The sequence below is a fragment of the Arctopsyche grandis genome, chromosome 7, assembly GCF_051622035.1.
Source record: "Arctopsyche grandis isolate Sample6627 chromosome 7, ASM5162203v2, whole genome shotgun sequence".
NCBI lineage: Eukaryota > Metazoa > Arthropoda > Insecta > Trichoptera > Hydropsychidae > Arctopsyche > Arctopsyche grandis.
The window spans coordinates 18,916,937-18,932,943 of NC_135361.1; the positions used below are offsets into that span (position 1 = coordinate 18,916,937).

General features: G+C 32.3%; 1 protein-coding gene across 2 annotated transcripts in view; it reads right to left on the bottom strand.

Annotated features, from left to right (window-relative positions):
* Positions 1–10,744, bottom strand: part of if (integrin subunit alpha inflated) — a 99,847-nt gene extending 89,103 nt beyond the window's left edge. For both annotated transcript variants that reach the window (XM_077434941.1, XM_077434940.1), the window contains exons 1-2: positions 10,612–10,744; positions 9,677–9,996 (exon numbers count right to left, since the gene is read on the bottom strand). In XM_077434941.1, coding sequence (XP_077291067.1) covers positions 9,677–9,849 — 173 coding nt within the window. In that variant the 5' untranslated portion in view covers positions 9,850–9,996; positions 10,612–10,744. The remainder of the gene's footprint in view (positions 1–9,676; positions 9,997–10,611) is intronic.
* Between the last annotated feature and the right edge of the window lie 5,263 nt (positions 10,745–16,007).

The window sequence follows — 16,007 nt, forward strand, 5'->3', positions numbered from 1 at the left end:
AGAATATGATGATGATGATATGCATATGTAAGTACATATATACAATTCAAATCTTATTTGATGGAATTAACATCGCTATAGGCTTCCTTTGAAAGAGGATATTCTAATGATTAGAAATATCATCAAACCATTTATGATTATTCTTATATAGAGGTTATCTAAATAATATAGTTAGCATTGTTTCTGAAGTCAAATGTATGTAATATACAAGATTATGCATACCGTAAGAAATTTTAATAAAAAATTGATTGTGATGTGATAATGATCAACTTAAAACCGTCTTCAAAATTATGATTTAAAAAATACTTATTTCAATATTGTAATTTAAATTAAGCATCGATATTACACATATTTTCGCCTCACTCGGTACGAATCATCTCGATAAACTGAAACCGGGTAGATTCGCGCGCAAAATTCACAATGGTTTGTTCTACATTCTGTAATAATAAATAGCCAGTCGTTTTAATAATGAGTACCTGTTTTATTAGACCAAAAACCAGTTTAGAATCCCCGTAGGCGTGACCGGTATGGCGGACTAGCCAAATCAGGAAATTATAAAGTTGATTCTGAATATGCAATTCTAACGCTCAAATTTGCGAAAAAACGCAAAAATAAAAAAATAGTACAATTTCTGCGATCATTTTACCGTCGTCTAGACTAGAAATGTATAAACTCGACATAAACGATATGAATTATCAATCTTGCGAAACTTCTCAAGTATCCAGCGACGCATTTAATTGAATCTTCGATGCAGCTATCGACGGGGGGCTTCTTTTTTAATTTGTTTTTGAACGAAATTGACGATGACGCTCAATTTATTCATCATCGACGATCAACCGGAGCGAATCGGTTGATCCGCTGATGACCTTTCCAAATTTACCGCACATCGTATTTTATTGTGTATTATGAACCGTGGCTAGAAAGTTTGGACGGGCAGGTCCAGCGTATAATTCGTGAGAGGTCACAGGTTCACTAATGTGACCCGTAAGGTCAATGTATCCGCTATCGGATTCCGGGAATCCAAGAAAAACAGACGTTTTTCGAAAGAAATGAGATTATTTAAATAAACAAAATGAACAAGTGCATGTATCTGATAAAAAATTAATTTGTTTTTCAATTGCATATTAGAATGATTTTGATGTACGTACGATTTTGATTTTGATGTAGGTAAAAAAAATCATAATAATAGCATTTCGAGATATAATAGATTACAGTGAAAGTTTCGATTTTTTAAACTACATATAAGCTTATAGTGAAAGTTTTATCCTAAGAATTAGTATCAACCAACGGTGTATACATAGTTTCAGTTCAATGTTTGACAAATTAATACACCTCTTAGGATATTGCTATACATTCTAGTACAGGTAAAGTTGTTGTAAATCCTATAATTTTGGTAAAAAGAAAAACTAGTTTCTGCAGTTGTGGTTGGAGTAATAATACCAACGAATGAAGATATCTCACTCAAATGCTCGTAGATTTCAGCAATCTTACATGTACCTACTCAAGTAAACTGCATAATAACTATTCATCTGACCTTCACATGCAATTTGATTCGCTGAAATTGTGTCATACACCAAACATGTACTGCGAGTACGACATGATTATTTAAAAGTCGTTTTTAATCCCATTATGTAGACAGTAGTTTTAAGAAGGCATACTTAAAAGGCAATAATGACGTTTCTAGGAAATTCAGTCAACTTTTGTCTAGCATAAATATTCAACAGTGTCACCTGAATAACAATATGCAACGCAGATAAACAGAACGGGCATATGTGCATATTTGAATTTGTATATACAAATGTATATACAAATGTATATGTAGACAAAAACTGAATGCATTGTTTCTAGTCTACTAACAAAACGTGTTGCGGTTGAGCAAAAAATGTTCAGTGTCAACGTAGCATGAATCAATGGTGCTAATCTGATAAAAAAAATACATATGTTGGAGTCGGACTTGAGATTGTTGACGATCTTATAATGAATCTTATTGAATTTTCATAAAACATGATGGTGTCATTATAAAATTCTATGCAATGTCTAAAAATATGATAAAACGTCTAAAAACTACGTTGAAGACAAATTATTTATACGAAAATTACAGTATTTGAATCAAAGCACAATATTTTATTATATTAATATAAAATAAAATATTACAAACATTGTTAAAAATATATACGTAAATACATACATTTGAGGCACGAATAGAAAGCGGAATATGTGGGTGAAAAGTATGACAAGAGTGGATGTTATAATGGGGAGGGCAAAGAGATTTAAATAGCAATGGGCGGGTCACGTATCTAGAAGAAAGGACGATAGATGGACCTAAGAAGTGCTGGAATTGTACCCGAAAGAACGTAAAAGGGCGCAAGGAAAGCCAAGGAAGAACATGGGTGGACGAAATCAAAATATGTGTTAGATGATATGGAGAGAGTAAAGAGATTGAAATGACATTAGGCAGGTCACGTACCCAGAAGAATTTATGTATTTTAGCAAATTGGTAAGTATGAAAATACAAAAACCACAATCAATGACTATAATATAACATATGTAATCAACGATTAATGGATGAAAACAGTGTTCGAATGGTACTCGAGAGGATGTAAAAGAGTACAAAAAATACCACAGGGGAGATGAGTGGATACAATCAGAAAACTATGTGGGATGAGATGGATGAGAGTTGCGTTCAAAACAGAGATGAATGGAAACGTGTCGGAGAGGCCTTCATCTTTCAGTGCATGGGGAATGGACGTAAATGCTACTACATATATTTCATGAAAAACCATTCGTCAACGACTCATTGAGTAATTTTAATCCCTTAGCATTAAAAAAATGGCACAACCATATTTGAATCCTTCAAATTTTTAAAAACTTAAAATATTTGTATACATACATACATGCAAATCCTAAAAAAATGCAGTGCTTACATTTGTGCGAACACATTTATTAGTTTCGTTAAAATATAAACTTATTAAATATATTTTATAATATTTTTTATAGATTTAATTTGTATTGTTCCTATAGATTTAATTTGCATGTTCTTAACTAATGAAAATTTGATGCACTTAGAACACAATTATGAAAATGTTATGCATATAACCACTATGATATTTATACGTATGTATGTATGTATATAATGTATTATATATGTACATATTTTAAAGCAGAATTTTAAAAATGTGTTTACAACAACACACTGAAACATTAATATAAATATTTTCACAAAACGTGCGAGACCAGACTAGAATACTTTGCAGTTTCGTAATCGTATCGAATAAAACGGTTTCTCTTCTAATTTCGTAACGTGTACACAGATGTTACAACGGGGTCGATTTCGATGAAACACGCGTAAAAGTGTCCAAAAATTACAACAAAACACAATATAATAAAAAAAGAACAGAAACGTGTACAAACAGATATGAAATAAAGGTTTTCCTCCGGTCGCAAAGTCGCCGAGTGCACCGAACACAGTTTTGACGCAAAGCGACCGGCTATCCTTGACACTGCCTTTTAGCCATATTTACCGATTATGTCATACCCAATATATACCGGTTTCGATCGCACAAACGTTTCTATTAAATTTCACCTCAAAAGCAGAGTGTATCAATATTTGAAGATATCCCATTGCCCGGGAATTTCGCACGCGGAAACTTGGACACGGCAAATTTGCTCGCTAGATATTTTTTCAACACGTAGAAATTCTATTGATTCAATATGGCTAGATTTGGTTTGATCAGTCTGATCGTCAATTCCCAAACGATGTTATTGAATATTTAACGGACGTACACACACATTTATGCAGAAAAAAAAATCGAGGTCCAACGCGACAAATTCGTCATTCGCGCGTTTTATAAATTGTGCACAAGATACGTATGTATGTATGTATACGTAGACGTGATGTAATTTGCGAACTATTTTGCGGAGGAGTGCTATAAGAAAACTTTTAAGTTAATACAATACGTAAGTATAATGAGCAGAAAATTATCATTACACAGTACATATTTTGGATATGCAACTTTGAAATATTTATGTATGTATATAAAGCCGTAAATTGCATAATATTAAATGTTACAGTCCAAGTGTTCACTCCGGTTTGTTCGTGAATACACTATTCATACACACACTATTGATTTTAGTTTAAGTGCGAACAGTCAAAAGTGAAATAGACTAACCAGATGTGGCATGAAAGTTTTATTTGTTAACACTTTTGAGCTATCAAAAAGTTTGAGATATCAAAACGATAAGAATTTATAAGGGAAACCATATTACAGCGATGCTTTAATTCCCATGTTCGTTATTTTTTTTAAATATTGCAACCCAGTGTAAGTAAATGTGTGTACATACATACATAGAGGATGGGACAAACGATTGAAAATACTTCTAATGCCTTCTAATGCATGAACAAACTGTAGTTTTGTGTACACTATGACTGGCCAGTACGAACAAACTAGTATGTCCACGAACGAACGAACTGTACATACACTTAGACTGCAACATAAACAACATTTTCATTTAATATATGTGCATATTTAAAAATTGATAAGAAAAGAAAACCTCTACATATACATATACCTAATTAATATCTACATATGTATGTACGTAGTAAAAATAGATGAAGTTTTGTGATTTTTTTACAAGCCTCTTCTTTATTTCACTTACAAGCCTCTTCTATATGCTCGTTCGTCTGACAACATTGGGATTTAATATCCCACATTCTTCCGATCGTTTTGAAATTTTGTCATTTTGCGCGGTTTAGTCAACAATATACATATGTATATTCATATAGAATCTGCCAGTACGATGGTGAAAAATAATCGTAATAGACAAGTTCAAAAAATGCTACAATTTTTAGATCTTAAGTAATTAGTAAGTAGTAAGTAATTTGTAAGATCTTAGTAAGCTGACTGATGCATGCGGACGAATGATAAAAGGCTTCTAAAGAAATTGTATCGTACTGTATTGTAATTTAATTGACAGTACTAAAAGGGAAAAAAGGAAAAATTTTAAGAGGTACAATTGTAAAAAGCTATTGTACATAAACGATATTACAGAGATGATTTATTAAAGTAAGAACCGAACATTGGCTTCGTTCATAGAGAAAAATTTACCTTTGATTTTTCATACAAAATATATGGAAAGTTTTAATGCCACTTTTAAGTTCATCATATCACCGTACAAATGATTTGATTCTGCATATCAAAAAAACGCATTGAAACATTAGTCGATATTGTTGGTAAAATGTCACTTGTTCAACGGTGAAAGGGTGCGCGTTCTGACCTTTGACACGTGTGCGACATCCACGCGTTATTGTAGCGCTAAAATAAAATAAATATTTTTATTGGCAAAGTACATCGAAGACACACACACACACACGTGCTGGACATTCGTGAAGTTTATTTCGCATTTGTACCGTTAAATTCCAACGCAGGCTGAGAAACAATAGCGAAAGGACAAGACGACAAATTCACTTTGAAATTCGAAAACTCGATAGTGATTTATTGTTCGACAGGAAAGCAGACCATTCATAGTCCTTCCTGCACGTGTTCTTTTTATTTTGTCCTTTTTTGCAGCAATAAAACATCCTTCGGAGAAGTTGTGAAACCGGCTGAAATTCAATCGACTTTTCATCAGAAGTTGCGAAATTATGGCACGCGTACCAATGATTACGACATCATATGTAATGTAAATTCAAAGCATATGTACATACATATATACATATTTCACGTTTCAAAACCTAATTTAAGTTCAACTAATATAGTAAAATTGTTATAATATTTTGAATTTGATTTAAAATTTATCAGTATCGATTTCTTGGCAAACTTCTAACTACACATGTAATTGCTTTTTAATACACTATATTTAACGATAAATCTTTATGTACATTTCTAGCGGAAACTCTAAGCAAGCAAATGTTCATCAAAGTATTACTTATGTACATATTTTTATTACTTGGAAGAATGTTAACAGTGCGCACATTAAAACTCACACAGATTTTGATCTGCAAGCTTTGCGCTACAAGTTTTGATTGTATTTTATTTTTTAATCAAGTTTATATTGAATACTCAAAAAAAAGTATAATTTAATGAAATACATACATAGTTTCAAATACTGATATTCGAATAATTAAAACTCACAGATAGACCACAAACCGGATTAATAAAAAAAATCCTAATCTAATTCCAAATGTTTTCTGGATAAAAATCACAGCAAAAAAATTGAGTTAACTTTTTAAACGATTGAACAATACATTTCAACATCGACATTTAGCGCGATTAGCAAAACCGAAACAAATTCTGCAAACATACATAAAAATACACACACACGCAGTGAGTATTGGGAGTACGATCTTGGCGATCGGCCATTTTGTCCTCCTTTTGTAAATCGCAAAACGGATAAAAACGTGAAAGCGTTTCGCAAAAACTGAAGTTTCGCAACGATGGTTGTGCAGCACATGGTCGCGACGGCTGACGTCCAACTTCCAAAAATGGTCGTACGAGAAAACACCACTTTTCTACGCGTATGCATGTACATGCATACGTATAATATGTACGCGTAAAACGATCGACAAATTTACAATCGAGCTGCTCACCCATCCATGTCTAGCATCTCTCGATGCGAAAAAAGTTTGGCAATCCCCGAAGATCAACCCCGAGAGAGCGCATGTGTTCAACATGTGTTCCAAAATCGGAGAGTTGAACGTCAGCAGGTAGTAGGAGTTCTTCGCGTCTCTCTCTGGTTGGGGGTAAAAATGCATTTCGTATTCCGGCGAATGGTGTGCAGTTGCATCCGTTGCACTTGTGTGAAGTCGACCGACACGACTGAACATCATGCATTTTTTCCAAGAACGTATTTTTCTATCTATTATCTACAATAGTCGTCGAATGTGCTCAGCGAATGCTAAGTTGCGGAACTCTGATCAGCGTTTTACTATACTGATATGTGGTCGTATGCTCTCAACTCAAATGATAACCAATTAAATTTATTTCAGCATCATTGAAATAATTGAAAAATGATGACAACGAAAAATTAAAAACACCCAAGATAATGTATATATATAGGAATACTTATTATAAATAATAGTAAGTGAAACGTAAAGGAGGTTTGTAAAAAGCCTTTTGAACAGAAATAATGAGTGATTCGACTATCTATTTCATTTTCATTGCAAACAAATTATCAGCATTATCGGGAATTTTGTATTTATTAAACTTTTCATTACATACATATACATACATATGTATTTATGTACATATATATAAAATAAACTTTTTGAATAAAACCCTGAAATATATTCAAAATAGGTTCAATTAAGAATTTCAAAAATGCCTTCCAATCTCAAACCACTTTCAGACGATATTGAAAATAATGAATCTCTTCCTTTTGGAGACTAGAAGAATAAGAGGCGATCTAATCTAAGTTTACAAAACTATAAATAACCATTAAATTTGTCCTATGATTAACCTTCCAACTCTCAGAATCCAAAAAGATATTTCTTGCAAAATAATATACTGTCAGACTAATAAGCGAAGTGAAACATAGAAAATCCTTTTAATAAAAAATGAGATAATCCTTCTTTACAAATAGTATGGTTAAATTTTGGAGGTCTACCAGATGAATTAGTGACATTTAATATTACTAACATAAGCCTCTTTTCAAATAAACGTGATGATTACCTAAAAATGAATAGTTAATGGGCTTTTGTTGTTCTTTTTTGTGTATTTTTGATTTTATTTTAATTCTTGTTTATGTTTTTTATTATTATAATTTATTTATTTAATGAAAAATCAAACAATTTAAAAACCCTTTGAGTTGCCGCCTCTTCCAAGTATTTTTAAATAAATAAATATTGTACAGCAACTAAAAAACACTGAAAAATGTCGAAATAGCTTGAGCGAAAATAGATGTTTTTGAATTACACTGTTTAGTTTTGAAGCATGCATATTATAATACCACTTAATTTAAATTCAACAGCACATTGAAGTGTATTTAAAATTAAAAAAATAATAATAAAAACGCAATATAAAAAAGAGCACATATGTACTACAAGAATATCGCATATGTATACGTATAATATGTGTATATTTAACCCAATTCCGGCCACATTATTATAGGTAAATAAATATACATATATTGTGCTAATAATGACGCCATCGATTTTATTGGAAAGTGCGATAGCAGTCTAGCGAAGTGATTCAAACAACAATTATGATTAAAGAATTTTAATGTGTATTATTATCATAACTTGCGGCATTTCGATTCGTAAATATCAACAAAATTACATACATGTACAAATATTAATTGAAGATCGAAACTAACACATTAAATAATAAGAGGCTTGTAAAGATACACTACTGGAATAACAAATAAAGACGGACGACTAAAGGTCATGGTTTATTATGTAATTCATACAGTGCAAAATTTATTTTCAATGAAATGAAGATTATTCTGAGCGTACGCTGTAGCTCGCCCATGATGCACGTTTATTATAAGTACTTGGAAAAAAATATTACAAAATAAATAAATAAACATTATATTTTTTCAAAGTGGGTATATATAGCGAATGTTTGTAATTTTAAATTATTTAATGGATTGACGAATGTTTACACACATACACACTTTTATGTGTAATAATATTCTCTTTCGATTTGGAAATAAACTTTAAATGTTATTAAGCGTTTATTTATAAAACGATCGTTATTAAGAATCAGTAATTAATATATGTACATATGTACTAATTATAATTTCGTCACGTTTGAAATTTTTAATTTTGTGAATTTGCATTTTATTACATACATTCGTTATCAAGGTCGATACGTAAGCACATCTAAAATATTATACAAATTAACTTGAAAACTCTGTGAGAGGAAATTAAATGAAAACAAATTAAAACGACAGTATTTTTTGTACAGAGAACTCCATAATAACAACATCTATTCAAATTAACTAAGAAAAACTTTTCAATCATATATTAAACAATAGACAAAATATACGTTTTTTTATTATTTAAAATCACGGGTCATACTAGAATGCGACAACTATGGTCGAATTTGCACATATGTGTTTTTATATCAATTTTAAATTATATATATTCAAATAATGGTGACAGATGAGGATAGGTTGCCAATTTGTTTGGAACAGTTTCAACAATGATATCAAATAAATTGACTCTGATAGGAAACGCTCAACTTGGAGTCATATGTATATATTCAAGGTCTAGCCAACAACACCGGACCAGGGTTTGAACTTACGACCCATAGTTGATGGCATTATACGCTAACCGCTGAGCAATGTTGCTGGTTTATTATATGTAAGATTTTTTGATATTTCATTATAAGATGAAGAGACAATGTCATGTCATGATTAAAGAGCGGACCAACTTTGCGCAGTTCATTGTTCGCCGTGCTTTGTTCATTTTTATGATGAACCTTTTTTATGCTCTCTAGCTTTGTAGTTTGCCCTGTTTCCTTGAAAATAGACCCAAAACGCCCTATTTCCTGGAATAAGCACGCTTCCGGTCCTACCTCTAGTTATGATACTTAAAATCTTCACCCATTCAAACATCAAAATTAATTCTGAGCCTCTCAATGATATCAACGAAAGAGTCTCTGCTCGCAAACTTCTCCCAGATCAAATTAGACATATTTGGTTTAGTACATAGTTTAGTCATGAAGATAAGACTCACCACGACTGGCCCCTCTCGGTGTGGGCAGCCACCGTGAATCCGAACATGGCTGGAGTCTGTCCTGGCGCTCCATGCCTGGTATAGTGCTCCGTGTCCAAGTTAAACCCGAGAGCAGTCGACAAGAAGAAAAATGCAACGACGACGGGAAAAAGAAGCACCCCCGAAGCGGCCATCGCGAACCACCACTTTCAACAACCACTTCACAACTGGAGACGCCGTCTACTCGAACAAGGATCGACGGTTAGCATCGATGATAATGTCGTTCATTTGCACTGAAACCACTCAAAGACAACTCCATCTGCACTTTCAACACTTAAAAACTGGAAGCAATACACACACCGAACATTTAAATAAAAATGAAATTTAACGCCCGCTCGACCGAATCCAAAAACCCGGATAGATCTTGGAAATGTTTTCCATAATGTAATCTGTACTATACTGTTTGATACTAACTAGCCGATTAAGTGTGATCAAAATTACAAAATTGATTACATTAACTGACAATGCAAAGAAAAATTTATTTTGAAGTTTAAAAATAAATGAAAAAATTTATTCCAGACAAAACTAATCAATATGTAGAACATAGAAATAACAAATAGCAAATAGTACTTATGTACATACATACACACAATATAAAGTTACTACCGAGAAAATTAATTTTCCAGCACATACTTTCAAACGACAAACTAACGAACCACTTTACATATTAAAATAACGAACGGAAAATTTCATTACTTATTCACACACACACACATATTATAATATGCGAAACGCGAAAACTCTACTGTAAAACGCGACGGACGAATTCGAGATGAAAATACATACAAACACACTGAAAAAAATCTATCTCTGGAATCGAGCCGTAAAAATATTTTCACGAACGAAAATACACAGACGGGATTTATATATATATATGTATATACGAATGGTTGTACATAAAGATCGTCGGATTCTGTCGAGCTACTTGGTCGTTTCGTGGGACGTATTATAATATTCGAAGTCGTATGTTTTGGTTACGTGAAGCACGAGCCGCGTGCAACACCAGCAACGGGCCGACCAACACTGACTGACGTTTGGATATTTTAGTTTCCACCACCCGAACGCGTTTCGCCATCGCGCCGGAAAATCGACGATGCATTTTCCTTGCACTTTTCCGGTGCGGTGCGTCGAATCGCCGCATCGCTCGCTTCCTTCACGATCGTGTATACATTCGTCGTTTGCACGTGAAGTTCAGATTTTACATATGTATGTATCATATATGTACATATACCAGGACTGAGGGTGGAGTCGGATCAAAATGTACTTCCTCCACTCCGACTCCCACTTTAACGGTTTTAGTAAGATTAGCTTTTCTTGTCAACGTACATACATATAAAATTGTTAGTAATAAAAATAATAGCGATGTAACCCCAATTTATTGAGTTATTGATAATGAAATATGTACATAGGTATAAATAAAAATTAAGTAGATACATTCATAGTGTATGTGTGTATCAATGCGAAAAATGAGGGTAAAATACAGAATAAAAAAAAGTATGAGACAGAGGAAACGATCGGTTTTGGCCGCAAAACATTTCGTTTTTCATTTATGTATAATGTAATTTAAATTTATGATTTTTTATAAATAAATTATTAAGTTTCAATTTATTAGTAGATTTACTTCAATAAAGTTACAGACTCATTACATAATTAAAGAAAATAATAAAAAAGAGTCAGAGTCGGTTGATTTTTTACGACTCCAGCTCCGACTCCACTCCGACTCTGGTATATGTATATGTATGAATGTACATAAATAAGTATTCATAATAAGTCTATAATTATAGTCCCAAAACCGCACAAAATAATTGTCACCTCCCCTGTAAATTTTTTTTTTATAATTTTTCCCTCAAATAACCATTACTATTGTTCTGAAGGAATTCTATTTTTTTTTAGATTGTACAATTCTTGTATACAAGCAAAATAGAAACAAGATAAAAAAATTATCGTATTGTCATGTGCCGCTAGCTGATTTTTATCTGAAACGCGTGAATTAACAAATAAATAACTACAAATTTTCCAAAAGGATAGTACCGGTTTTTAACTGAAAAAATTATGTGCAACTGAAAATTTTCATGTCTTTATTTTTCATTTCTTTTGTTAAGCAACATGATTTTTACCAAAACGTAAATTTCTTCAATAGAAGAAAATCAAACAAGATATGAAAATGAAATTTAAAGATATTTAAAAATAATTATGATGAAAATAATAGCACAAAGCAGTTTTTTTTTTCAGAAACATGAAACAAAATATTTAAATGTTACTTTAAAATGAATTTATTGTATGTATGTATGTAAATGTATATTTATATAATAATACCTACTTGGTTTTGGGAAACAAATTGATTTGGAAAAACAGGGAAAAATATGGAAATATATATTATATAATATATTCTAAAATTCTTCTGTACATCAGTGGAGGGACAAAACGGGGCAAATCGAACATTTTACAAACCACGTAAAAAAAACAGCACTGTCCCGCTCAAAACGGGACGTATGGTATCTATAATTCAATCTTATTCAAACTATACACACGTGTACATACGTATGCAATGTGTATGTATGTTCCACTGAACACTGGTGATGGTTCGGTTATTTTTGCTGACAGGATTTTTTCGTACACGAATATTGCATAAAGATTTTTCTGAACTTGATTCATAAATGTATGTATGTACATAGATATTACCGAACAAGAAAACATTTTTAATATAATTTTTTTTCAATGTTAACATTTGATTTGTCGAATTTTATATGCCCAGCTTTTATGTATCGTGCAATGAATCAAATTTTGAAATTTAAAAAACTTTATCGACAAAAATATTATTAAAATATGAAATTCAAAAACATTCTTGATCGAAAATATCTACCTACATACATAAATATGTATGTATATCAAAATATTGCAATTGCGGAAAAACGCTTGTACGAAAAAATCAGTAAAAATCATCAAATCAATCATTGATTTAGCTAAACTTCGAACTGGGATGACTTTTAAAGTCAGGGACGTCACGTGGGCATGGTAAACAGATAATTTCGCACATTGTGATCGCGCACAAGCCAATTGTTATCACGAAAATCGCGAATACGGAATCTGACACTCGAGTTCTCGTTACTAAGATAGTTCACATACGTATTGTTATGTACCTTCCTTATCAATGACAGGAGTGCCGGACTTTGTCCAACCCAGTGTTACATACCTCGCTTATCAATTTAGTTAACTAGCCAGTTGGAATAAGACACACCATTGATTTGTGGCACACCTAATTTAACAAGACTTATCATTGATTTGTGATACACCTATTTTAACAAGTAACCCATTGATGTGTGACACACATTGATGTATAATACACTAGATCCGCCCTCACGTCTTATACTGGTCTCCCTTTTGGCGCATGCACAGTTTCTCTTAGTAGGTAGGTAGGTACCACTGTGTCGTAGGGAAAAAAACCATTTTTTCCCCAACTTCCCCGCTAGTTAAACCCCCTGCACCCCTCAGTTAGTGAAGACAACATCTCCGACCAAAATCACACGTCAGACCCATCTATGTGTATTATACATCAATGGTGACACACGTAAATTAATAAGTAGAACCATTGATTTGTGGCACACCCAATTAACTGAAATTGTACGACACGTGTCTTCAATACTTCATTGTCTTAATGAAAAGTATATAAACTCATACTGATAGAATTCAAGTCAGTCATCAACATCGACTCCGAGAGATGACATTCGTTAGTCCTCACCATTGACTCCGCAGATGACAGTCCTAGTCCTCAACATCAACCCCATGAGGATGACGACAGTCGTTAGTCATCCTCATCATCATGACAGTGACAGTCGTCATCATCAAGACTCTGAGAACGCGTCCGCAAATGATGGTCAGCACAGTAGCAGAACAAAGTGAACAAAAGTCAAAGTTATAGTGAAATAGTTCTGCGTATCTCATATTAAATTATCATCGTTCCATAATCTATCGTTTTTCGAATATAATATAAGATAAATGTAACATTTTAATATTAATAAATAAAACTTGGTTAATTAACCAAGTAGTTTAAAAAATTAAATAAATCTTTCATTGAAACGCTGCAATGATAATTTTGGTGGCAGCAGTGGAATAAGTAAACTAATTTTTTTTAATCTTTCATTGAAACATGACAGTATATATGTATATAACTCTCGATGTATGGAATTTTCGGGTGTCAGATGTTCCGTGATTTAGATTTGAGTGATGTGTGCGTGATCGCTTTGTGCGGAATGATCACCAAACCGCGGGCATAGGTAAGTAAGGCACAATTGGAGGGGCGGCAAACCGAAGAAGAAAAACCATTAAAATTTGAAATTGACATTATTATGTTCCGTTAGGATTCTATTAAAAATAATTTGTCATTCAAAAGTAGACGGTAAATTCATATCCATATGTATGTATTTAGGTGAATGCATCGTAATTTATTTCATTAGGTACAATATGTTTGTATTTCAAATAAATTTCAAGACATTGGTGTTTCGTTATAATAATTAACGGTATAAAATGTAATTTTAAAAATAAATCTATGAATAATAGTTTTGATCTCTGCTTAGGGGCGCTACATAGTCTAGGGTTTAATCAAATTGTATTAAGTAATTTTCTTTCCAGGATATATATGTACATATGTATGTACATATTAATATATTATACATACATATAAATGTGCATATTAATATTGATCCAAAAAGATCCAAGGATTTAATTAAATTTTTTTTAAATACATATAATAAATCATTAAACTTCAATAGAGTGCCTCAAGCAATTTTGTAAGCAGCTCTCAGCTATAGTTGTTGATTTTGACTATTTATATTATATTTATTTATTTATTTTACATAAATATATACCAGGAAGGCCTAACAGGTAGACCCCAATGCGCCTTCCTAGAAAATGAATTACAAACATTGCAGCATTTTTATTACATAAATCACTGTATATCGAGAGGCTGAAGAACAGAATTAATTAATCCATAGAGACATCTATGGACTTAGACTTGTACATCATTTTTTACATATTGCTAATAAATCAAATTCAGATATTTGTGACATAACGGGTAGTATGATTTTTGCCAATTTCATGGAGGAACCGTTTCAACAATGAAATCAGATAAATTGGCAAACTCTGATTAGAAACGATCGACATGGAGTCACAAATATCCATGTCTGACCAGGAGTATTAAATATTAGCACGGGATCGAACACGGTAACCTCTTGGTGCTAAACATGAGCCATACATGTACATGTAAAGTCCGTTTTATTTGTGCCTAATGTTTAAAATTGACAATATTGTACCAAATTGAAACGAGGATTTTAAATGTGGATATAATTAGATAAACAAAAGACAAAATATTAAAAATTGGGTAAAGCATGTAAAATACATTATAAAATATACACATGTATACATACTTAAAAATGATAATTTACTAACCTTTAATCGAGAGGGTCGTCAGTTCGCAAGACGATCAGCAGTCATCTAACAGTAACGATTGCTCTATTTATATTTTTTTAGTAAATGTTTTCAGGATTTCCGATACCGTACAATACAAGTCTATTGCCAATGGTTATTTTGATATAAATAAAAATAAAACAATTGAAATTCATTTCACAATTTATTTGAATAACAACTAACATTGATGTGTTCAGTTTACGGTAATTAACAACAAAACAGCATCTAAAATTTTCTATATATTCTAAATATTTTTTATGACCACTTGAATTTGGAATAAATATATTTTAATCCTTTCAACCTAGACTCCTCCCCCCTCCCCCCAGATGAAATCATGTGTTGACATTGACAAAGTTTTATTATTGGTATTAGACAACTATATTTTTAACGGTAAACAGAAGACTGCGCAAATGATGTTGCGCGATTTTTTTTTTACGAGATTTTTATTATTATCATTAAAAAAACATTTGCAATTTTCTGTACGCCGATTTTTCTATACGCCAAATTTTTGTGCTCCGGGAGAACCGCGCACTCGATTTTTGTAGCGGCGGTTATCCTGGTGACCTTTTCAAGTTTAGTATGTTCATGTTTCTTATTAGTAGAGGTAGAATAGTCACAGTGCTATCCATTGTTCGGCAAACCTTTAACAATGCATTTACAACCTTTGAACAATACACGGCCCCCTCAGGCTCCGGTGACTACTTATTAGTATACTGCGGATAGAGACTGCTTTTTCCAGGAATCGGGGCGGTTTGGCTCTATTTACAAAGCTAGAGTACAAAAAAACTTTTAAATTGCAATTACCGCTCGAGTTAGTAAGTTTAGATAA